Raw genomic sequence first — 23,950 nt, 5'->3', positions numbered from 1 at the left:
ATAAGTTCTAAGATTGAACATCATTTGCCTTCTCATTCGCCCATTACCTATGCTTATATTGGAAGCTTCATTTTTAATAGTTGCTCTCCGCAAACATATCTAACCATATTTTCTTACTGCTGCTGCTTCTCTTGTTATTATCAATCAGAGCTCCTGGAGGTCATGTGAAAACAAAAGGCACAATTTACCTGTCCAATATAAGGATGGTGTTTGTTGCCAGCAAGCCTGTTGGCAACTTCTTTGCTTTTGATATGCCGCTGGTAAGTAATGCCATTCTGAAAGTTGGTTCTTTATTTCTGCTCTCAGTCTTATATAATTTGAACAAAATGCAAGGGCAAAAGCACAGAACAAAAAAGGATAGGAAAAAAGTGCAATGGCACCAACACCGTTGACAGACCCATGATACGATAATCACTAATAATCAGCATAAAATTTCTACTCATGTTTTTGTTAGCTTGTGATTTTGCACATGTGGAGGTTCACCCTTGTCTAGTATGTAATGCTGTTATAGGAAAAGGTCCCCAGCATATGCTAATTCCACCATATTATCTTTGTGTCGTGATGACTTGTATTATTGACCCATTTCTTAAGCTTTACTGCAATTTTCTTAAAAAAATTGTTTGATCTATGTTATTACAAAGAAAAATAGTCTCTCCGATCCTGTCCAAAGTGCCTGGAGGCAAAGCACAACCTACAAGACAAATGCTTATGTGTGCTCAATCAGAATTTAGGTGAACGTAGTATATTGCTAGCCAAGCGAACTGAAGAAATGGAATGAACTAAAAGAGTAAAAACTAAAAAGAAAGGTAGTCTAGTTAGCTATAAAGGGCTTTCGTTAAAAAGAGGTGTCTGCTAATATCACATATTATATTGCTATGCATGGTTAATGTCATTACTGAGATCCAAAAGGCATTCGAGAATATTGTAGCAATCAAGCATTCATCAAGGTGGTGCTCAAGCAATATGATGTTTCTTGAATGATTGATGTGTTCTATTAGCAAAAATTGTTTATATATCAGTGCAATGTGGGATTTCAGCACATGCTTTTCTAAATGAAATTGCAACCGGTATGACACTTCCTTATTTAGAAGCCCTTGTTGCTTCCTTAGCTTGCAACCTGCCTTTTGTTGAGCTTGTGGGCTGCTACAGTGTTGAAAGGGAAATGTGCCCTTGGGCCATTTCTAAGTATTTTGGTGATTGAGTGCCAACTCAAGTGCTTAAAATGTGAATTTATGCAATGGATGAACAAAGTGCAAATCAAGAGCAAAGGTATGTTTCTAAGTCTTAGTACATTGGTTTTGTGTACTAATATACTTGTCTAAGTATTGGAAACAGGAAGAAAAAGAAAAGGAAAAAGGTGGCTGTGTACAGCCAAGGGGCTGTTTCGGTCTGGGGCACCGGACTGTCCGGTGGTGCACCGGACAGTGTCCGGTGCGCCAGGCTGCCTCGGCCGAAGAGGCCGCTCTCGGGAATTTGCTGACGGCGTACGGCTAAAATTCACCGGACTGTCCGGTGTGCACCGGACTGTCCGGTGAGCCAACGGTCGGCTAGGGCCAACGGTCGGCCGCGGATTCTGCGCGCGACACGTGGCCAAGCCAACGGTCGGAAGGGGGCACCGGACTGTCCGGTGTGCACCGGACATGTCCGGTGCGCCAACGGCTCCCAGATCAGCAACGGTCGACTGCGCTGTTTAAGGAAGGAAATCGGGCACCGGACAGTGTCCGGTGCGCACCGGACTGTCCGGTGCGCCCGACGACAGAAGGCAAGATCAGCCTTCCAGATTTGCTCTCAACGGCTCCTAGCTGCCTTGGGGCTATAAAAGGGACCCCTAGGCGCATGGAGGAGACAACCAAGCAACCTTTGAGCATTCTTGATCATCCACACTCAGTCTTTGCGCATCCGTTTGTTATTCTAAGTGATTCAAGCTCCGTTCTTGTGAGAACTGTGAGATAGTCTTTGAGCTCGATTCTTGGCCGTGTGTGTGCGCATTTTGCTGTGGATTTGTGTGTGTTGCTTCCCTCCCTTACTCCGTATTTCTTTGTGAATCTCAAGTGTAAGGGCGAGAGACTCCAAGTTGTGGAGATTCCTCGCAAACGGGAAATTGAAAGGAAAAGCATAACACTGTGGTATTCAAGTTGATCATTGGATCACTTGAGAGGAGTTGAGTGCAACTCTCGTCCATTGGGACGCCACAACGTGGAGTAGGCAAGTTTTGTACTTGGCCGAACCACAGGATAAATCACTGTGTCTTCTCTGTGTTGAACTCCGTGTGATTATCCTATTGTGCAAGATCTTCTCTCTAGCCACTTGGCATTAACTGTACTAACACTTAATCAAAGTTTTGTGGCTTAAGTTTTGAAGTTTACAGGATCACCTATTCACCCCCCCCCCTCTAGGTGCTCTCAATTGGTATCAGAGCCGTTCTCTTCAAGAAAGGGACTAATCGCCCGAAGAGATGGATCCTAAGGGGAAGGGAATCGTGATCAACGACAAGGAAAAGGAGTCCTTCGTCAACGAGCCAAAAGATGACAAATCCAATGACTCTGGCTCGGGCCACAAGCGCAAAGATGGGAAGAAGAAGAAGACAAGGCGCATCAAGGAGATCGTCTACTACGACAGCGACGAATCCTCTTCTTCTCAAAAGGACGACGACAACGACTACAGGAAGACGGTCAATTCGAACTTTTCATTTGACTATTCTCATATTCCACATAGTTCGAATTCGCATCTGCTTTCCATTCCTCTCGGCAAACCTCCACACTTTGATGGGGAGGACTACGGATTTTGGAGTCACAAAATGCGTAGTCATTTATTCTCTCTCCATCCAAGCATATGGGAGATCGTAGAGAATGGAATGAAATTTGATAGCTCGGATAGCCCTATGTTTATTAATGAACAAATTCATAAAAATGCACAAGCTACTACTGTGTTGCTAGCCTCTTTGTGCAGGGACGAGTACAATAAGGTGAGCGGCTTGGACAATGCCAAGCAGATATGGGACACCCTCAAGATTTCTCACGAGGGGAACGACATCACCATGCTCACCAAAATGGAGTTGGTGGAGGGCGAGCTTGGAAGGTTTGCAATGATAAGGGGCGAGGAGCCAACCCAAACATACAACCGGCTCAAGACCCTTATCAACAAAATAAGGAGCTACGGAAGCACGCGATGGACGGATCACGACGTCGTCCGCCTAATGCTAAGGTCATTCACCGTTCTTGATCCTCATCTCGTGAACAATATTCGTGAGAATCCCAGGTACACGAAGATGACGCCCGAGGAGGTACTCGGAAAATTCGTAAGCGGGCGGATGATGATCAAGGAGGCAAGATACGTGGACGACGCCTTGAATGGACCGATCAACGAGCATCAACCCCTTGCTCTCAAGGCAACAAGAAGCAAGGAGGCGCTACCTAGCAAGGTGGCACAAATTGAGGCGGCCGGACTTAATGATGAAGAGATGGCTCTCATCATCAAACGCTTCAAGACGGTGCTAAAAGGTCACAAGGGGCAGCCAAGCAAGACCAAGACAAAGGGGAAGCGCTCATGCTTCAAGTGCGGTAAGATTGGTCATTTTATCGCTAACTGCCCCGATAACGATAGTGACCAGGAACAGGGGAACAAGAGGGAAAAGAAGAAGAATTACAAGAAGGCCAAGGGCGAGGCACACATCGGAAAAGAGTGGGATTCGGATTGCTCCTCCGACTCCGACAATGAAGGACTCGCCGCCACCGCCTTCAACAAGTCATCCCTCTTCCCCAACGAGCGTCACACATGCCTTATGGCAAGGGAGAAGAAGGTGAGTACTCGAGACTCCACTTATGCTTCTTCTAGTGATAATGAGTCTAGTGATGATGATGACATAGACTATTCATGCTTATTCAAGGGCTTAGATAGATCTAAGATAGACAAAATCAATGAATTGATTGATGCCTTGAATGATAAGAATGTGCTTTTAGAAAGGCAAGAGGATTTGTTGTATGAGGAACATGACAAGTTTGTAGAAGCACAAAAATCACTTGCATTAGAGATTAAGAGAAATGAAATGCTTTCTTGTGAGTTGTCTACATATCATGATTCACTTGCTAGTTTAAAGAGCATAAATGATGATTTAAATGCTAAGCTAGAAAAATCTAGTAAATTAACATCTTGTGTAGAACATGTTGTGATTTGCACTAGGTGTAAAGACTTTAATGTTGATGCTTGTAGTGAACACCTAGAGTGCATTTCTAAATTAAATGATGAAGTAGCTGATCTTAATGCCCAACTTAAGACTAGCAAGAGTGATTTGGATAAACTAAAATTTGCAAGGGATGCCTACACAATTGGTAGACACCCCTCAATTAAGGATGGGCTTGGCTTCAAGAGGGAAGTCAAGAACTTGACAAGCCATAAGGCTCCCATCTCCGCCAAGGAGAAAGGGAAGGCCCCTATGGCTAGTAGTGTGCAAAAGAACCATGCTTTTATGCACCATGATAGGAGACAAACTAGAAATGCTTATAGGAGTTTTAATGCTTATGATAATTTTGATTCTCATGTCATGTTTGCTTCTAGTTCTTCCTATGTGCATGATAGAAATGTTGATAGGAGAAATGTTGTTCATAATATGCCTAGGAGAAATGTTGTTAATATTCCTAGAAAAGTTATGAATGGACCTTCTACAATTTATCATGCACTAAATGCTTCCTTTGCTATTTGTAGAAAGGATAGGAAAATAGTTGCTAGGAAGTTAGGGGCAAAATGCAAGGGAGACAAAACTTGCATTTAAGTCCCTAAGGAAATTTGCACTAACCTTGTAGGACCCAACAAGAGTTGGGTACCTAAGTCCCAAGCCTAAATTTGCCTTGCAGGTTTATGCATCCGGGGGTTCAAGCTGGATTATCGACAGCGGATGCACAAACCATATGACGGGGGAGAAGAAGATGTTCACCTCCTACGTCAAGAATAAGGATTCCCAAGATTCAATTATATTCGGTGATGGGAATCAAGGCAAGGTAAAAGGATTAGGTAAAATTGCAATTTCTAATGAGCATTCTATCTCTAATGTATTTTTAGTAGAGAGTCTTGGATATAATTTGCTATCTGTTAGTCAATTATGTCATATGGGATATAACTGTCTATTCACAAATGTAGATGTGTCTGTCTTTAGAAGAAGTGATGGTTCACTAGCTTTTAAGGGTGTATTAGACGGCAAACTTTATTTAGTTGATTTTGCAAAAGAAGAGGCCGGTCTAGATGCATGCTTAATAGCTAAGACTAGCATGGGCTGGCTGTGGCATCGCCGCTTAGCACATGTGGGGATGAAGAACCTTCACAAGCTTCTAAAGGGAGAACACGTGATAGGTTTGACTAACGTGCAATTCGAAAAGGATAGACCTTGTGCAGCTTGTCAAGCAGGTAAACAAGTGGGAGGAGCACATCACAGCAAGAATGTGATGACTACTTCAAGACCCCTGGAGCTACTGCATATGGACCTCTTCGGACCCGTCGCCTATCTGAGCATAGGAGGGAGTAAGTATGGTCTAGTTATTGTTGATGACTTTTCCCGCTTCACTTGGGTGTTCTTTTTGCAGGATAAGTCTGAAACCCAAGGGACCCTCAAGCGCTTCCTCAGGAGAGCTCAAAATGAGTTTGAGCTCAAGGTGAAGAAGATAAGGAGCGACAACGGGTCCGAGTTCAAGAACCTTCAAGTGGAGGAGTTCCTTGAGGAGGAAGGGATCAAGCATGAGTTCTCTGCTCCCTACACACCACAGCAAAATGGTGTGGTAGAGAGGAAGAACAGGACGCTAATCGACATGGCGAGGACTATGCTTGGAGAGTTCAAGACCCCCGAACGTTTTTGGTCGGAAGCCGTGAACACGGCTTGCCACGCCATCAACAGGGTCTACCTTCACCGCCTCCTCAAGAAGACGTCGTATGAGCTTCTAACCGGTAACAAACCCAATGTATCTTACTTTCGTGTATTTGGGAGCAAGTGCTACATTCTAGTAAAGAAGGGTAGAAATTCTAAGTTTGCTCCCAAAGCTGTAGAAGGGTTTTTATTAGGTTATGACTCAAATACAAAGGCGTATAAAGTCTTCAACAAATCATCGGGTTTGGTTGAAGTCTCTAGCGACGTTGTATTTGATGAGACTAATGGCTCTCCAAGAGAGCAAGTTGTTGATTGTGATGATGTAGATGAAGAAGATGTTCCAACGGCCGCTATACGAACCATGGCGATTGGAGAAGTGCGGCCACAGGAACACGATGAACGAGATCAACCATCTTCCTCAACTATGGTGCTACCCCCAACTCAAGATGATGAACAGGTTCATCAACAGGAGGCGTGTGATCAAGGGGGAGCACAAGATGATCATGTGATGGAGGAAGAAGCACAACCTGCACCTCCAACCCAAGTTCGAGCGATGATTCAAAGGGATCATCCCGTCGACCAAATTCTGGGTGACATTAGCAAGGGAGTAACTACTCGTTCTCGATTAGTTAATTTTTGTGAGCATTACTCCTTTGTCTCTTCTATTGAGCCTTTCAGGGTAGAGGAGGCCTTGCTAGATCCGGACTGGGTGTTGGCCATGCAGGAGGAGCTCAACAACTTCAAAAGAAATGAAGTTTGGACGCTGGTGCCTCGTCCGAAGCAAAATGTTGTGGGAACCAAGTGGGTGTTCCGCAATAAACAGGACGAACACGGGGTGGTGACGAGAAACAAGGCTCGACTTGTGGCAAAAGGTTATGCCCAAGTCGCAGGTTTGGATTTCGAGGAGACTTTTGCTCCTGTGGCTAGACTAGAGTCTATTCGTATCCTGCTAGCATATGCCGCTCACCATTCTTTCAGGCTGTTCCAAATGGATGTGAAGAGCGCCTTCCTCAACGGGCCAATCAAGGAGGAGGTGTACGTGGAGCAACCCCCTGGCTTCAAGGATGAACGGTATCCCGACCATGTGTGTAAGCTCTCTAAGGCGCTCTATGGACTTAAGCAAGCCCCAAGAGCATGGTATGAATGCCTTAGAGATTTCTTAGTTGCTAATGCTTTCAAGGTTGGGAAAGCCGATCCAACTCTTTTTACTAAGACATGTGATGGTGATTTGTTTGTGTGCCAAATTTATGTCGATGACATAATATTTGGTTCTACTAACCAAAAGTCTTGTGAAGAGTTTAGCAGGGTGATGACGCAGAAATTCGAGATGTCGATGATGGGCGAGTTGAACTACTTCCTTGGGTTCCAAGTGAAGCAACTCAAGGACGGCAACTTCATCTCCCAAACGAAGTACACGCAAGATCTGCTAAAGCGGTTTGGGATGAAGGACGCCAAGCCCGCAAAGACTCCGATGGGGACCGACGGACACACCGACCTCAACAAAGGAGGTAAGTCCGTTGATCAAAAAGCATACCGGTCAATGATAGGTTCTTTGCTTTACTTATGTGCTAGTAGACCGGATATTATGCTTAGCGTATGCATGTGTGCTAGATTTCAATCCGATCCTAAGGAGTGTCACTTAGTGGCGGTAAAGCGAATTCTTAGATATTTGGTTGCTACGCCTTGCTTCGGGCTCTGGTATCCAAAGGGGTCTACCTTTGACTTAGTTGGATACTCAGACTCCGACTATGCTGGATGTAAGGTCGATAGAAAGAGTACATCAGGGACGTGCCAATTCTTAGGAAGGTCCCTGGTGTCATGGAACTCTAAGAAACAAACCTCCGTTGCCCTATCCACCGCTGAGGCCGAGTACGTTGCCGCAGGTCAGTGTTGCGCGCAACTACTTTGGATGAGGCAAACCCTCCGGGACTTTGGCTACAATCTGAGCAAAGTCCCACTCCTATGTGACAATGAGAGTGCTATCCGCATGGCGGAGAATCCTGTTGAGCACAGCCGCACAAAGCACATAGACATCCGGCATCACTTTTTGAGAGACCACCAGCAAAAGGGAGATATCGAAGTGTTTCATGTTAGCACCGAGAACCAGCTAGCCGATATCTTCACTAAGCCTCTAGATGAGAAGACCTTTTGCAGGTTGCGTAGTGAGCTAAATGTCTTAGATTCGCGGAACTTGGATTGAATTATAGCATACATGTGTTTATGTTTTTGATCATGTTCCTTTTTGCATTTTGTTGCTAAATATGGTGCTCAAGTTGTACAAACAATCCCTGGACCTCACAAGTCCGTTGCAAAGTGATGCACATGTTTAGGGGGAGATGTGTTACAACTTGACCCTTTGAGACTAACCATGTGCTTGAGTTGATGATTTAGTCTCGGAGGAGGACTGAAAGGGAAAAGGTGGACTTGGACCATGAAAGACTTCCACTGCACTCCGATGAGAGGGTAACTTATTCCAAGTTCATCTCATGAAATCTTATTGCCATTTGCTCTTAATTGAAGACTTTGGTGAGGCAATGGGGTTAAAGGGCCAAGATTGATTCCGTTTTGGTGCTTGATGCCAAAGGGGGAGAAAATAAAGGCCAAAGCAATAAATGGATCAGCTACCACTTGAGAGATTTTGAAAATAGTAGAATAGAGTTTTTGTTTTGTTAAACTCTTTTATTGTCTCTCTTGTCAAAAGTTGGCTTCGTATGGGGAGAAATGTTGATTATGGGAAATAGGGGGAGTGTTTGAAATCTTTGATCAATCTCTTTCGGAATGACTCTCTTTATGCTTCAATATGTGTGTTTGACATAGAGATAGAGATTTGAGTTTGATTTCCAAAAACAAACCAAGTGGTGGCAAAGGATGATCCATATATGCCAAAATTGAATCAAAATCAATTTGAGTTTTATTTGAAGTGATTTTGCACTTGTTCTAGTTGCTTTATGTTGTGTTGGCATAAATCACCAAAAAGGGGGAGATTGAAAGGGAAATGTGCCCTTGGGCCATTTCTAAGTATTTTGGTGATTGAGTGCCAACTCAAGTGCTTAAAATGTGAATTTATGCAATGGATGAACAAAGTGCAAATCAAGAGCAAAGGTATGTTTCTAAGTCTTAGTACATTGGTTTTGTGTACTAATATACTTGTCTAAGTATTGGAAACAGGAAGAAAAAGAAAAGGAAAAAGGTGGCTGTGTACAGCCAAGGGGCTGTTTCGGTCTGGGGCACCGGACTGTCCGGTGGTGCACCGGACAGTGTCCGGTGCGCCAGGCTGCCTCGGCCGAAGAGGCCGCTCTCGGGAATTTGCTGACGGCGTACGGCTAAAATTCACCGGACTGTCCGGTGTGCACCGGACTGTCCGGTGTGCACCGGACTGTCCGGTGAGCCAACGGTCGGCTAGGGCCAACGGTCGGCCGCGGATTCTGCGCGCGACACGTGGCCAAGCCAACGGTCGGAAGGGGGCACCGGACTGTCCGGTGTGCACCGGACATGTCCGGTGCGCCAACGGCTCCCAGATCAGCAACGGTCGACTGCGCTGTTTAAGGAAGGAAATCGGGCACCGGACAGTGTCCGGTGCGCACCGGACTGTCCGGTGCGCCCGACGACAGAAGGCAAGATCAGCCTTCCAGATTTGCTCTCAACGGCTCCTAGCTGCCTTGGGGCTATAAAAGGGACCCCTAGGTGCATGGAGGAGACAACCAAGCAACCTTTGAGCATTCTTGATCATCCACACTCAGTCTTTGCGCATCCGTTTGTTATTCTAAGTGATTCAAGCTCCGTTCTTGTGAGAACTGTGAGATAGTCTTTGAGCTCGATTCGTGGCCGTGTGTGTGCGCATTTTGCTGTGGATTTGTGTGTGTTGCTTCCCTCCCTTACTCCGTATTTCTTTGTGAATCTCAAGTGTAAGGGCGAGAGACTCCAAGTTGTGGAGATTCCTCGCAAACGGGAAATTGAAAGGAAAAGCATAACACTGTGGTATTCAAGTTGATCATTGGATCACTTGAGAGGAGTTGAGTGCAACTCTCGTCCGTTGGGACGCCACAACGTGGAGTAGGCAAGTTTTGTACTTGGCCGAACCACGGGATAAATCACTGTGTCTTCTCTGTGTTGAACTCCGTGTGATTATCCTATTGTGCAAGATCTTCTCTCTAGCCACTTGGCATTAACTGTACTAACACTTAATCAAAGTTTTGTGGCTTAAGTTTTGAAGTTTACAGGATCACCTATTCACCCCCCCCTCTAGGTGCTCTCAAGTGTCACCACCCTTTAGGCTCTAGGTGAGTATCGAGTAGCGGAATATTTTGTCTACCGATATAGTGTGTCTAATTTATATGGTGATTGTTGGTGGTTGTAGCGTCTACCGTGTGTCACGTTTGCCAACACATTTTGTTAGGTGCTTAGGTGCGGGGTTCTCTCTTTAAAAAAATCCCTAGGTGCTTTTGCTTGATTCAAGGTTACATTACATGTTGGGGGTTCTAAGAAATGGTTTCTTCACAATATCAGTCTAATTGCTCTTTCTTGCTTACCTCTGCAGTTGTTTGTGCATGGTGAGAAGTTCAATCAGCCCATATTTCACTGCAACAACATCTCTGGATTCGTTGAACCAGTGAGTATGACAGAATGCTTGGTAGAGAATACATATATGACATGGTTGGTCACTAACATCGAATGTTCCAATGCAAGTCGTTCCAGACAATCAGAACAGGGCCCTGTACTCAACTCACACCTTCAAGATCTTGTTCAAGGAAGGCGGCTGTGGTACTTTCGTTCCTCTCTTCCTTAACCTGACTGTATCTGTGCGGCGCTACAATGAGTTTGAAGCCCAGTCTGCTGCTAACATGGCACCGCGTGTGGATCCTCTGCAAGCCGCGCAGACTCCTATCGATGATATGATGCGTCATGCGTATGTGCTCACAGTCTAGCAACTTCTTCTCCTGGCTATTGGTTTCTCTGCTGTGAACTCATGTTAGTGGATATATATGCGCAGGTATGTTGACCCAAATGACCCTACCAAGATTTACCTTCAGCAACCTGCCCCAGAATCGCAGCTGAGGAGGAGAAACTACCACGGCCCAGCTGATGCGAATTAGCGCTTGCTGGATTGGCAAAACTCATGGCCAATGAACTGTTGTATCTGTTTGAACATTTTATCACAACTGGCTTCAATATCCGGGAGACCCGTATACTGCGAGTCTGTGGCCGTTACATCGTACATAATGTTGTGAATTCGCTCAATAATGATGTACATAAGCAGTGGTGTGTTCAAATAATATTGTAGTGTTAAGTAACTGCTCCGTGACAGGTAAATATTTTTATATGATTCTTTTGGAACAAAAAATCCGTGTTCCAAATAAAAATAAAAATGATTCAATTCAAATCATTTGAACTATATACGATTTCTATGTCTGCAGCAATCACGAAACACCAGCAAATCATCAACACGGGGCAGTTACTTAACACTACAATATTATTTGAACACACGGAGCATGAACCGTTGTTTTTTCAGCAAGTAAACAAGGTTTACATAGACCACAACAGCAAGAGGAGATAATAACAGACCATGGCCTGCCCATGAGTCATTTAGATCCAGTATCTCAAGCCTGTGGTACCCCTTCTGTCTTCGACAGAAGCAGTTCAAGGAAATCTTCAGCATGGCATTTATAATGTCCACCCCTCACATGAAGTCTTCTTCAAGTTCCTGCAGGGTCTTGCTGCCAGAAGCGATTTGCTTGTTGGAAGTCATCTTCTCTTGGACCATTAGACCCTTGTAGCTCCTGATATCAGCCTGCTTCTCTTTGTCAAGCCTCTCCATCTCTTCCCTACGTTTCTGAAACAGAAGAAAAACAGAATCCAGTGATCTGTTATGTCAATATTCTAACTATCAAAAGTTCAGCAGTTCAGTTATTTTATCAGGTAGTACCAACATCCTATTTATAATTTGATATGCCCTAGAAAATTTATTACAATAGAATCAACTACATAAATATTTGGTTCCTACAAGATCCGTTACAACCAGTTTGCTGCCCATAAATATAATTTGATATGCTCTAGAAATACAAACAAGTTAGATCTTTGATTTCTACATAACCAGCACATGGCAACACAAGAAAACACGGCTGGTATAGCATTAGAAATATCTTTACCTTGTCTCTAAGTTGTGCCTTTCTTTCTGCCTTTTCAGCAGCACTAATAGCCTCTCTTTCAGCTGGCAGGAAACGATGTGATGATTATTGACTCAAATAACAGGACTGAAGTGCACATGCGACAAGCCAACGCGTCAAATTTATCATTCAGTTGAAAACGATAATCCATCAACCATGCCTTTTATTCATAGACCAAACAGATACCAACATATACGCAAACATTTTCACGATTCTCAAAAATCTTGTTATCATGATAACATCCTTTTGCGCATCTAGATTCTGCAAAATCGTAATGATCTAAGGCCCTATTTGGGGAGCTTCTGGCAGCTTTCGCTTCTACAGAAAGCTCAAAAAGCTAGAGGCTCCCCCAAATAGGGCAGCAGCTTCTTCAAGCTGATAAAAGCAGCACTTTGTTGTACTAAAAGCAGAGAAGCTTTCAAGGAGCAGCTTCCCAAGCTTTTCCCGAAAGCTTCTTCAGGAGGTGCTTTTGGAAAAGCTACAGCTCCACCAAACAAAGCCTAGACATTACATCCTCACTTTCTTTGTGAGATAAAAACTCACATTATGAATCCCAAAAATAAAAAGAAAAATACTTAACCATGTTCATTATAGAATGCTGAGTTGCTGACATAAAAATGACGACAGAAATGCTTTCAAATAAATGTGACATACCCTTTAAATCAGGTTTCCGTTCCACCTTTGTCTTATTCAAGCGGTTCACAATCTCATTGATCCTCTTTTCCACTTTAATAGTGCGAACCTTCAAAAAAGAAAAGGATGAGTTACAGATATTATAGTCGAAGCTATTATTCATCAGTTTTAGTACATGTAATGATAAGCATGTGCAATAAAAAATAACGAAAATTAAATGGGTTGGTGGGAGATAAATCCTAGTACCTATATAATTGTACCATGAGTCATGTATGCATAACTTTCAGAGTGCAATAATGAAAGCACATCTTTCAGCATTCCCAGCTGATCTTGGTATGGACATTGTAATCTGCACTACTGAGAGGAAAAGGAGCACCAATTAGACTCTGCACCTGGAGCTCTACAAGAAAAGGCTAAATAACATGTAAAACTGTGACAAATATGCATCTCCCTCATTAACATGAACTGAGTTCGCGTATTTGTATTTCGATCATTGTCTGTACCTGTTGTGACACACTTTCGTTGACCACCAAAAATACCCCTCATCATCTCATTTCCTACCACCGTATCAGCACTGTATATAGAGAGAGCAGCAGGCATGAGATCTCAGATTCTTGTTTTGTTTTTAAAAAACTCATTCTTGTGTTACATGTAGCAAAATGTACCTTCATTTTGTAGCCTGTAAGAATACTGGATTCTTGCACACTCATAGCTAGGACCTAGAGAAGTTTATAACAGTCCACATTAAGTGTTGAAACCTTCCTATTTTTTACTTTCATAAATATTTTTTTTGTGAAGCACATAATGCTCTTTATATATATTATCTGTAACAGCCTCACCTTCATATGGATATCAATATCATAGTCTGGTTTGAAGTTTGTTGCCTTCTCCCTTCTCGACAGCATTTCTAGAACAAGGGAAACAACTGATGTTAGTGCTCATCCCAGAGATGGCACAACCCGTCCAATGGTCTGAATGAAATAAAAAGCTAGTCCTAGAGATGGCACAACAGCTGTTAGTGCTTTTTGCAAAGCTTACACTGAATTATGTAAACAATGGTTCAAGTGGTATCACCAATCTTGAAAGCACCCGCTTGAATTCCTCCAATTGTTGCAGGTCCGATGATAACCTACAAACAGTATTTAAACTATTTACTAAAAATAAGGGACAATATGCAGATGACATGGAGTGTGCCAATAACATTGTCTTCGATGAACCAAAAGTTTTTTATAAACTTGTATACATGGATATAATCCTATATATGGAAATGTATTGTTCGGATGACAACTTGTAAATGAACCATCTATTTTTTTCTTAAAACAGTTGGTTAAGTAGTCCTTACCTTGTTATTAGCAGACACATAACAAATTAGCTACTCGACATCTGATTCAGAAACACACTAACGATAATGGCCACAACCCTTATTGTTGGCCACATCAAAGCTGACATTGAAGACATAGCAACACTGCAAAAGCCTCCAATATAGTTAACTTCTAGCTATCCAAGATCATGTGCTCTTTCACAAAAGCAAAATGGAAATAATGGCTAACCTTCGGAAGGATGCAAAGTTGATAAATACATCAGCTGTTGGGTGTGCACTATAGACAACTTTAATACTATAAAAGATACATAAGTAAATATACCATGTTGTGCTAGCAATCAAATAGCATGGTCAACACCAAAGCTAGAACAATTTTTTTGGCCAATCAAATGCTAGATACAAGGACCTACAGAACTTACGTGGGATGAACTGGAATAGCAATTTCACTTGTCCAAAGAAAAGTTTCTAAAAATCATAAGAACCAGGATTGTTATTCAAGCACAGGAGGTGTTTCTCTCCCTATAAAGAAGCATAGAGTCGATAAAGAATAAGTAAGTCAGGAATGCCACTCAACCATGTTAACAAAGAATGAAGAGTCGATGTGTACCACAAAGGAAGTCTAAATCAAGCATCTGTTGGATGGGAAGTTGCTTGTAATTGTAGAATAATGCTTGGGTAGTTTTAGAGAAAAGTTGGCCAGTCGCCATGATTCATTGCACCTGTAAAAGAAATGAATTATATAATACACTAAACAAAAAAGTTAGTGGGCAGAGATAATACAATACAAAATCCTAATTAATATTACTTCCAACAGTCCATGAACATAACTCTAGTGAGCTACCAAAATCAAACTAATAGTGGACAATCATGCATCCATCCCATTGCAATGAACAATTATAAGGTACAAACTATGAAAGTTTGCTGATTTCTTTAGTTTGTACCTTATAATTAGTACCTTTTGACGAAATAAATACTCAAATTAGATGGAAATCATGGTGACTGACCTGAGAAGCTCAGCTTGGATGAGATCCGACAATTTTTTATAAATATATAGTAATAACGGGATGTAGTTTAATGGAGTTATGTACTACTGACATGCTTTCTCCCATTACTTGTTGGATTTTGATGTTTCTTTAGGGAGTGTCTGATTGACTTCTACAGTTCTGGGAAGAGAAAGCCTGACCAAGTAAACATCTTCATGCTGCTAGAGCTTTAGTCCTCGCCGCTCCAGTACCTAGCTCGCCGCCATCTCCTGATACATTACAGTATGTTCTAGGACCCCACCCCATGTACCTCCTCTCCATTAATCGTGTAATCAGGGTGATCTGTATGTGCATGTTTCATTCGAGTTACCAAAAAGTTAGGTATTAGTCTTCCAAAACTTGCAAAGTTTGAATTGTCTTGCTGAATCTAAAGCACATAAGGAGCAGCAAAAAGCTAAAATGATTTCCCTGGATAAGCTTCTTAGTTATGTTTAGGAAATGGAAAATAAAACATATAGATTCATCAATTTAGCTTCCATGGACAGCGCGGACGCGGATGGGACGCGGATCGAGAGGGATTGCGGCGAAACGAGTGGGATTCGCCCCTTCCATGGACAGCGCGGACGCGGATCGAGGGGCGGTGATCTGAGTGAAGGGCGGAGGAGAGCATGCGGCGAAACGAGAGGGATTCACCCCTTCCATAGACAGTCGGACGCGGATTGCGGCAATCCGGGCGCGAGAGAGCAGGGATTGCAGCGAGATTGGAGGGTGGGGCAAACCTCACGATGACGACGACAGTCACCGGCCCCGGGAGTGAATGAGGAGGTGGGTGAGTGCCCGTATGGGCGCGTACCTGGCGACGTCTCCATTGGGACGCGAACGGCGCTGTAGCCGCGAAACCGGGACGCGGCAAGGCGGCGGCGGATCCCAGGAGCAGCGTGGCCGCGGCCATGGCGCAGGAGCCCGGCAGCACTCCCGCACAGAGCCAGCGCGGGATCCGCGGGCGGGGGCGAGATCCGGGGCGGGGGCGGCGGAGGATGGTGCATGTGCGGTCGTGGGGGGAGGGGCACGGCGGGGGCTGCGGGCTGCTTCCATGCGCGCGCGTGGGAGGGTGAGGGGTCAGGCGGGGGCACGAAGGGTGTGGACGCTGACGCTACTATCTTAATAGAGTAGTATATATATATATATATATATATATATATATATATATATATATATATATATATATATATATATATATATATATATATATATATATATATATATATATATATATATATAATTTGGAATTTTTTTAACAGATACATATGTCTTAAACTTAATGTCATATATATATAGAGTGAGGTATGTGGGCCATATATATATATTCGTTTAGGGCCTCCTAAATCTCAGGACGGGCCTGCATGGACTTACACGAAATCACTTCGTTCCTTGGAAGAGTACGATCCATTGCGCGGCACCCCTTCCCATACACGCTCATTCACCTCCCACCCGCGATCCAAAAATTACGCGCTCGCTGGAGTTTGAACAAACAAAACTACCACCTTCTAACCAGTGCGTCACTTGTGCTATATAAAAGTTAGGTGTTATAAATATATATAGAGACTAATAACTAGGGATGAAAACGGTCGGAAACGGTATTTATTCGGTAATCAGTTTTTTAGTTGTTTTTCTTTGATTGCGAATAAATAGGATATAGAATCTATAATACAAATTTGTATTCTTGTTTTTAACATTCAGCTTCTAAAGATTCATAAAAGGTAAACCTTAAATTCATCATATATTTTTTTAAATAATAGATATAAACTTCGGTATGGATTCGAAAATAAATTCGGTATTTTTTTCAACTTTTTGTGTTGTAGGGAGTAAATAATACATAAAACAATTTATATAATATTTTATTCGTATTTGTACTAATGTGCTTGATAACATAAAAAAGATCAATATCAAATTTTATACATATCTATTTTAAAATATTAAATTTATTTTAACAGTTCAAATTACCACTTTCATCCCTACTAATAACTTTAAAATAAAAAAATATGTTGGACTCGACTGGCACTGCGGCGGAGAAGATAGCCTAGGCGCGTTATGGGGCCACTTTAAATCATAACTAGTCGGGGCGTGACACTATTAAATGGATCGTGCTTTACGTCGTTCCATTAAATATGAACAATTTGGTTATCTATACTCTAGTAGCTCCTCACTCACCATCCCTGATCTTGGGACCATAAAAAAAGCTAGAGAAAAAACTTTATTCTATCTGCCCCCACACCATATACTTCATCATCCACGCTCGTATAGGGCCTGCTTAGGATAGCTTCACTTCAACACTTGCAACTTCGGTTTTCTAACTTCACCACAAAACATCTTCAACAATTGTTGTGATGAGTTTTCAGAAGTGTTTGGCTTACCTATAGACTATAGCTTCTATCTATTACTCTTGATAATTAGTGAATTGTGCTCGTTCGGTGGACTGATTCTAAAATAAGTTAATCAGTCCCAACACGCGTGCATGCATGCAAATAAAACAATAAACAACATAAAGCGAGCGAGATAATACTCCCTCCGTTTCGTTTTAGTTGTCGCTGAATAATGCAAAATTGAACTATCCAACGATAACTAAAAAGAAACGGAGAGAGTAACAAACGATGAATTAACGATAGCGATGACAATGACAGAGAATACTCGATCAGTACCAGCAGGAATGGACGCAAACCTTGCAATGAGCAGAGCAGCTGCAAGCACGAGGATCATGTTGTTGCCTCGCCATGGTTTCTAGCACTAGCTAGTAGCAATCCTGCAAACATAGAGCTTTTTTTTTGCTAGTCTCTACTACTACATAAGACACTATTGTAGACGTCCACAAACTTTTTGGTGCACGGTTCTGCCGTCACCGCGACGCGGATCCCCCGGCCTCCTCCCCATCTGCTCCCCGCCATCAACGCGCACGCGCCCTCTGCTCCCCGCCATCAACGTGCACCGCATGCCTGCGCCTCAGATCCCCCACCCTCTCCCCGCCATCAACGCGCAAGCGGATGCCGCGGATCCGCCATAAACGCCGATCCAGAGATCCACGCCCGCCCTGCCTCCTACGACACCACCCGATCCCTCAACCTCTCCTACGACACCTTCTCCAGCCCGCTCCCCGACAACATCGAGCACCTCGCTTTCACAGCGGCGGGACATGGAGGATGAACGAGCGCCGGGAGAGAGTCAGGGAGGAGGCATATAATGCTGGACGAGGTCGGTTAGATCTAAATTTTCGTGGAGGTGAGCGTGGAGGTCAGGTATGTCGCCTCCTTCTCTTCCTCCACCGGCTTCTACACGCTCCAGGCTCGCGCTGGTGTTGCCGGCCGTTCCTTGTGCTGCCACGCTGCCCGAGGAGCCGCCACTGTCCGTCCGCTAGGTGCGCCTCACACGGGCTAGCGGCGTCGGCTGGCGTGGCCTGGAGGCGCTCATGGCGGTCTGCCCGAGGATGGAGGCCGTCGTCCTCTCGCACTGCATCACCACCGGCGACAGGGAGATGACCGCCCTCACCACGCCAGCCTCGGGCACGGATTCACATCCCCAAGGACACCTCGCCGCACGAAATCTGCGCCGCGTACAAGAACCTCATCAAAAAGTGGCACCCCGACAAGCACCCGCCGTCGTCCAGGCCGAAGGCCGAGGCGCGCTTCAAGGCCATCAGCGAGGCCTACGAGATGAGCGCCGAGACGGCGTCACCCACCCTGCTGTGTCGTGCGCGCGTCCCTGAGTAATTGTGCATTGCGTCTCGGCGTCCTGTCGTGTCCTCACGCCCGTCCCTTCCCTCGCGCAGGCGATCCTGGACCAGCAGGAGAACAGGGGCGTGTTCGAGCTGTGCAACGACGGCCGGGCAGGTGAGAGGACGCGCGGCGTCTTCGGCGGCGGCGCTAGCGTCGGGGCGCCCATGGAGAGGACGCGTAGAGATGGGTTCTGCACGAGGAGCGTGCCCAGCACGTCGGCGTCCGTGATGGCGCGCCCGGGGCAGCGGTGGACGCGGCCTTCGCCAGGCGCGCGCTCTAGGCTGAGGCCCTCCTCGGGTACCTCTCCGTGCTGGCCACCAGCCCGCGTGCCTGGGGCGACAGGGTGGACCTCGCCGTCGCCGCGGCGCAGCTCGGGGCGCTCGGCCGGTGAAAGGTCTCGGCGAGGGGCCTTCCCGAGTACACGGTCATCCACGACATCAATGGTTTTCTGCTCCATTCTCTCCCTTCCCCACATTTGCTTCCACACCATCGCTTCCACAACCCATGTCCCAGTCAGTGACTACCCTCGACCCGTGAGATGTCGCGCCCGCGAGATGCCGCCGCCCACTGCGCCAGAGATTGTGCCCCCCCCCCCCCCCCCGCCCCCCGCCCCCAACGTCGAGATCACCCCCAACAGCAACCCCCACGGATCATCCTCCCCGTTCCGACCGCCAGCGGCGGCAAGCTGTTGCGCCACGGCTAGGGAATTGTTGTGGCGGTGGTGGTGCTCAGAGGGCGTGCAGGGCACCACAAGACCTGCTGCGTCGTGGTGGCGGCAGGGAGCGAGGCGATGATCTCTGGCTGAAGACAAGCTAGAGTCTGCCTCCGTGTCCGTGTGTCGGCTGACGGGCTTTAGGAGCCAGAGCTAGCAGGAGGTGGGATTCGCCATTCATCTTCCTTTCCTTTTTGTTCCATGTTCTTCTCGATTCAGTCAGCCATCATCGAACTGCCACCGTTCATTCAGTTCTTATTAGTGAGGGCAAGGTTCTGTTCTTGAAATCTTGGAGTATTTGAACCAATCTGAATATTAAATGCTTCATTGCATTTATTGCAGTTGCAGGCTTGCAGATACTACCCAGAATAAAATGCAGAAAGATCATTTTCTAAGATGCAGAATGGAGCGCCAATTGGCCAATTTGGAAAGGTATCCTTCAGCAGGACATGAATCACCTTTATGTTGTTATCTGTGCTCCATTTACCAGTTTAATTGCCTCCAGTAGCATCTTCCTGAGCTAGGACATAAAATGTCTGCCAACAGTTCACCTAAATAACTGCTAAGTCTTTCAGAAATTGATTTAATAGTTTTTTCACTGTTTTTTCCAGCTCTGTTTTCCATAGACATAGCAGCAAGCTTCTACTCCATGATCAAATATACTTGCAGTTATTTAGGTGAACGCATAAAAAACTCAAATGGACAGATCAGAAAACTGCATCGGTAACTTCATCAAACTTGAACTACATTATATCTGTCGACAATAGCTTAAAGCTTAAATTGAAAAGGAATTGATTAAATTTCAAGAAAAACACACTTGACAATAGGGCTTCAACAAAAGCAAAACAAATATAATTACCACCTAACTTTTAGTAGTTTTAATTTACCATCGGTTCTTTCAAGAAGTTGTTCTTCTGTTTCCCAGAGATCTGCCAATTCATTAATTGAGCAGACATTTTCTGGAGGCCTCAGATACAACATCTTGTTCAATGTTCTTGGATCCTCTATAGTGCATACTGTAAATTTAGCAATATCATTTGCAAAGAAATGTTCTTCCGTGAGGTAACAAAATATATATGTAGAATATTCTTTTATACTTTTGAATAAATTCAGATATAATACTAAAAGAATATAGAAGAATTACTATCAATGTTGGTCAATTCTATATCCTTCGTGTTTAGATCTTTGTTCGTTTTTGGTTATTTCAGTGTTGCCATTTTTTCAGTTTCTTTTGTATGAGCACATGCCATTCTCCCTTTACTGCATTTTTTTTGGGATCATCATGCTATCATTAGATTATAGGTAGTAATATGATAGTTTCTATCTTCTTGCAGATGGTACAGATTTTGCAAGTATATATTGAGAAGAATGTATTGCTATTCCAGGGTTTTGAGCACAGCAATAAAGATTCTACAGGAATAGGCTGTATGTTTTTTGGGGGAAAATACTGCTTTTGCTTGTAGCTCATGGGCAGTAAAGAAATGCATGTCCTCATAAATCATGAATGGTGATTAACCACAGATTTCTTGAGCTAAACATGATGACCATGTTTTTTTCACTTCCTGTAATCTTGCTCTTTGTAGGTGGATCAAGTGCATCATGCCTTAGGGGAAGCTGGTTCTGGTCACTGGTGGAACCAACGGCATCGGTGAGATACCAATATCCCTGCTCTCCGTTCTAGCATTGCGTAGCATTTTCCTTGTTAGAAGCAAATATTTCGTGCTGAATTGCTTTGAGACAGAAAAGCTCATTTCTCTCTGAAGGTGACTATATCTTAGTGCCAATTATCGTGTTTAAAACATGCGAGATATTAAGCATTGGAGAACTAAGGATAACATGTTTGTGTTGCATTGTGATGTTACGTTTTCTCCAACTTGTTGTTGTGTCCTGCAGCAGCACTTTTTAGCTGCTTACTATATCAGTTGACAAGATATTGACAAAGTAGTGGGTACATCCTTTCAGGGCAGTTGGTTGTAGCATCATTGCTGAACAGGAACATCAAGTAAAGGTTGCTCCTAAGAGATCTAGAAAAGGCATTGTCCTTATTTGGCAAGCAGGATGAGGGTGTAGGTATGTACTGCCTGATACTCTGCATTTGAAGTTAAACTTTCACCCAAGGTATCAGCCAATGTTAAAGAAGAACATGCACTTATTTAGATAATCCAGACAAAAGATTTTTGGGCAAGGACAATCTTAATGGAACATAGGAGGACCCTTCGATTCCAGAATGAACCAAATAAAAGGTTAAATTTTAGCTGTGACAAACGGGTAATGAGTTATAATTGGTTTGAGCTCTAAACATCCATTTATGTGTTCATTGTGTACATTATTCTGGTCAAATCATGCACACATGATGTATGCTTAGTCATTTTATGTCCTTGCATGTCAATAACTATAGGTATTTGTGTTTATCACATATACAAGCTAACAATATACAATTATGGGTGAGACAACGTCTTAGTTCACTGATCACACACATAGTGTTATAATAAGGTAATTGTTTGTGTAGAATATGGGGCAAGTTTTGGTGCAGATGCTGCTATAATAATCATCCCTCTCGTTGTAGCTAAGGCAAACATCATCAGGTTCGAACCTGAGCTACAAAAACAGAAGCTTTCACTCTTTTAGCAATTGTTGATCTTGGCACTGGCATCAAGAACAAGATAGCTCTCAAGTTCAACACCATATTTTGGCCCAACGTTGAAGTGCTAGGTAGTATCGCCCCCAACAACAAGTGTATGTGGCTACTTTCTCAACCTTCACAAAACCCAGTCCTAGTATGCATGGTAGCTGGTAGATTCACTCTTTTGGTTCATTCTACCTAAAAGGAGGTTGGATGTCCCTGGGAGGAATACTGCTATGTGTAACTGGTATGCTCAGCAAACCATTTCTGAACCTTTTGTCTTGATCTTTGGAGTGTCTCTTACTACAAGGTGACCCTTTCACTCTTTCAGGTTCTGAAGCAATGTTTGCTGATTTGGGGCATTTCAACCAGTTGTCAATACAGGTGAAGAATGTTTGCTGCAAACTAACTTTTCTCCGCGTTTCATCCTAGAAGCAGTATATGGCGAATTATTCTCCGATAAAAAAATCTTGGGCAGATTGCTTTTACATGCATGGTGTATCCAGCATTGATCCTTGCATACATGGGACAAGCTGCTTATCTGTGTAAGCATCATATCATGGAAAGTGACTACAGGATCAGATTCTATGTGTCTGTGCCAGGCAAGTTATTCTCGTCAGTTCTTATCATCAGAGATGCGAACCATAGCGCGATATCAGAATCAGTGTTGATTCTTAATGCTTACAGTGCACCATTTCAGAGAAAATTAGGTGGCCCATTATGACAATTGCTATTCTTGCAGCAGTTGTGGGAAGCCAAGCCGTCATCACTGGTACATTCTCAATGATCAAGCAGTGCGCTTCTCTGGGCTGCTTTCCTCGGGTGAAGATAATCCATACATCTGCCAAAGTACACGGGCAAATATACATCCCTGAGATCAATTGGATTATGATGATATTGTGCTTAGCTGTAACCATTGGTTTTAGGAACACAGAACACTTGGGAAATGCATCAGGTATGCCAATGTTAACATATATACATACTAAAAGTGAGTAGTAATGGATGTCCATCTGACCATCTCACATCTACTTGTTATTTTTACATAGGATTGGCTATTATAACCGTCATGCTGTTCACAACGTGTCTGATGTCTCTGGTGATAGTCTTGTGTTGGCATAAGAGCATATTCCTTGCGATTGGCTTCATCCTGTTCTTTGGGACCATTGAGGCACTTTACTTCTTAGCCGCACTCATCAAGTTCAGGGAGGGAGCCTGGGTCCCAATCGTTCTTGCTCTCATCTTCATCTTGATAATGTGCATCTGGCACTATGGCACCATCAAGAAGTACGAGTTTGACGTCCAGAGCAAGGTCTCCATCAACTGGCTCCTTGGTCTCAGCCTGAACCTTGGCATTGTCCGCGTCCGTGGCATTGGCCTCATCCACACCGAGCTCGAAACCGGCATCCCAGGTATCTTCTCGCATTTCGTCACCAACTTGCCTGCCCATTTACCTCGTTTTTTGTTTCATTTTATTCTATATTTTTTCACACTTTATTGTATGTGGTTCGAAGTTCTATGATCATAAGACGCATTCAGGTCTATCTCACTCTTCATGTTTGTGCCCGCTGCACAGAATGCCACTGCAGCACCGATGGAATTGTACGGTGTCATTAGGCTCGACTAAATTACTCTGTGTACCGTTGCAACGCACGGGTACATACCTAGTAATAGAATAATATTCTATTGTCCATAGATAAAACTTTCTATGTTTAGCCCTGCATGTAGAGGAGTTATTGGTTCTTGCCACATCCGTAAAAATGACCCAGGGTACGTAGTATGGCCGTCTAGCGCCGATCTCAGCAGTGGCGGACCCATGACAGAATTTTATGCAGGGCCAAACAAAATCATAGGACATCTAGATAAGACTATAAAATAGATATAATACTGCATATAGAA

The 23,950-nt window shown here is 44.0% G+C and overlaps 1 protein-coding gene, 1 long non-coding RNA gene and 2 pseudogenes across 4 annotated transcripts; 2 read left to right on the top strand and 2 right to left on the bottom strand.

Annotated features, from left to right (window-relative positions):
* The first annotated feature begins 124 nt into the window (after positions 1-124).
* LOC103643774 (Plasma membrane) lies at positions 125-11,142 on the top strand. Its single transcript, XM_008666937.4, has 4 exons — positions 125-260; positions 10,389-10,460; positions 10,537-10,757; positions 10,842-11,142. The coding sequence occupies exons 1-4, from the start codon at positions 204-206 to the stop codon at positions 10,942-10,944; spliced, it is 453 nt and encodes a 150-aa protein (XP_008665159.2). The 5' UTR covers positions 125-203; the 3' UTR covers positions 10,945-11,142.
* A 199-nt stretch (positions 11,143-11,341) lies between these two features.
* Positions 11,342-12,826, bottom strand: LOC103645501 (coiled-coil domain protein pseudogene; annotated as a pseudogene). The gene is made up of 3 exons (NR_160873.1): positions 12,670-12,826; positions 11,998-12,059; positions 11,342-11,681 (listed from the first exon to the last, which is right to left on the bottom strand). The product of NR_160873.1 is annotated as a coiled-coil domain protein pseudogene (transcript).
* A 960-nt stretch (positions 12,827-13,786) lies between these two features.
* Positions 13,787-15,463, bottom strand: LOC109943528 (ATP citrate (pro-S)-lyase pseudogene; annotated as a pseudogene). The gene is made up of 4 exons (NR_163461.1): positions 14,577-15,463; positions 14,389-14,488; positions 14,199-14,264; positions 13,787-14,113 (listed from the first exon to the last, which is right to left on the bottom strand). The product of NR_163461.1 is annotated as an ATP citrate (pro-S)-lyase pseudogene (transcript).
* Positions 15,464-22,384: 6,921 nt separating this feature from the next.
* On the top strand, positions 22,385-22,609 carry LOC109943779 (uncharacterized). Its single transcript, XR_002266863.1, has 2 exons — positions 22,385-22,438; positions 22,533-22,609. It is a non-coding gene; the product is annotated as an uncharacterized lncRNA (long non-coding RNA).
* Positions 22,610-23,950: the final 1,341 nt, after the last annotated feature.

Source organism: Zea mays, chromosome 1, assembly GCF_902167145.1.
Source record: "Zea mays cultivar B73 chromosome 1, Zm-B73-REFERENCE-NAM-5.0, whole genome shotgun sequence".
Taxonomy (NCBI): domain Eukaryota; kingdom Viridiplantae; phylum Streptophyta; class Magnoliopsida; order Poales; family Poaceae; genus Zea; species Zea mays.
This window is presented reverse-complemented; position numbering and strand designations above follow the sequence as displayed.

Coding starts and splice junctions, on each gene's coding strand:
- LOC103643774 (XM_008666937.4), top strand. CDS start 204: ATGGTGTTTGTTGCCAGCAAGCCTGTTGGCAACTTCTTTGCTTTTGAT. Junction 261..10,388: donor TTGCTTTTGATATGCCGCTG/GTAAGTAATGCC, acceptor TTACCTCTGCAG/TTGTTTGTGCATGGTGAGAA. Junction 10,758..10,841: donor GATGATATGATGCGTCATGC/GTATGTGCTCAC, acceptor ATATATGCGCAG/GTATGTTGACCCAAATGACC.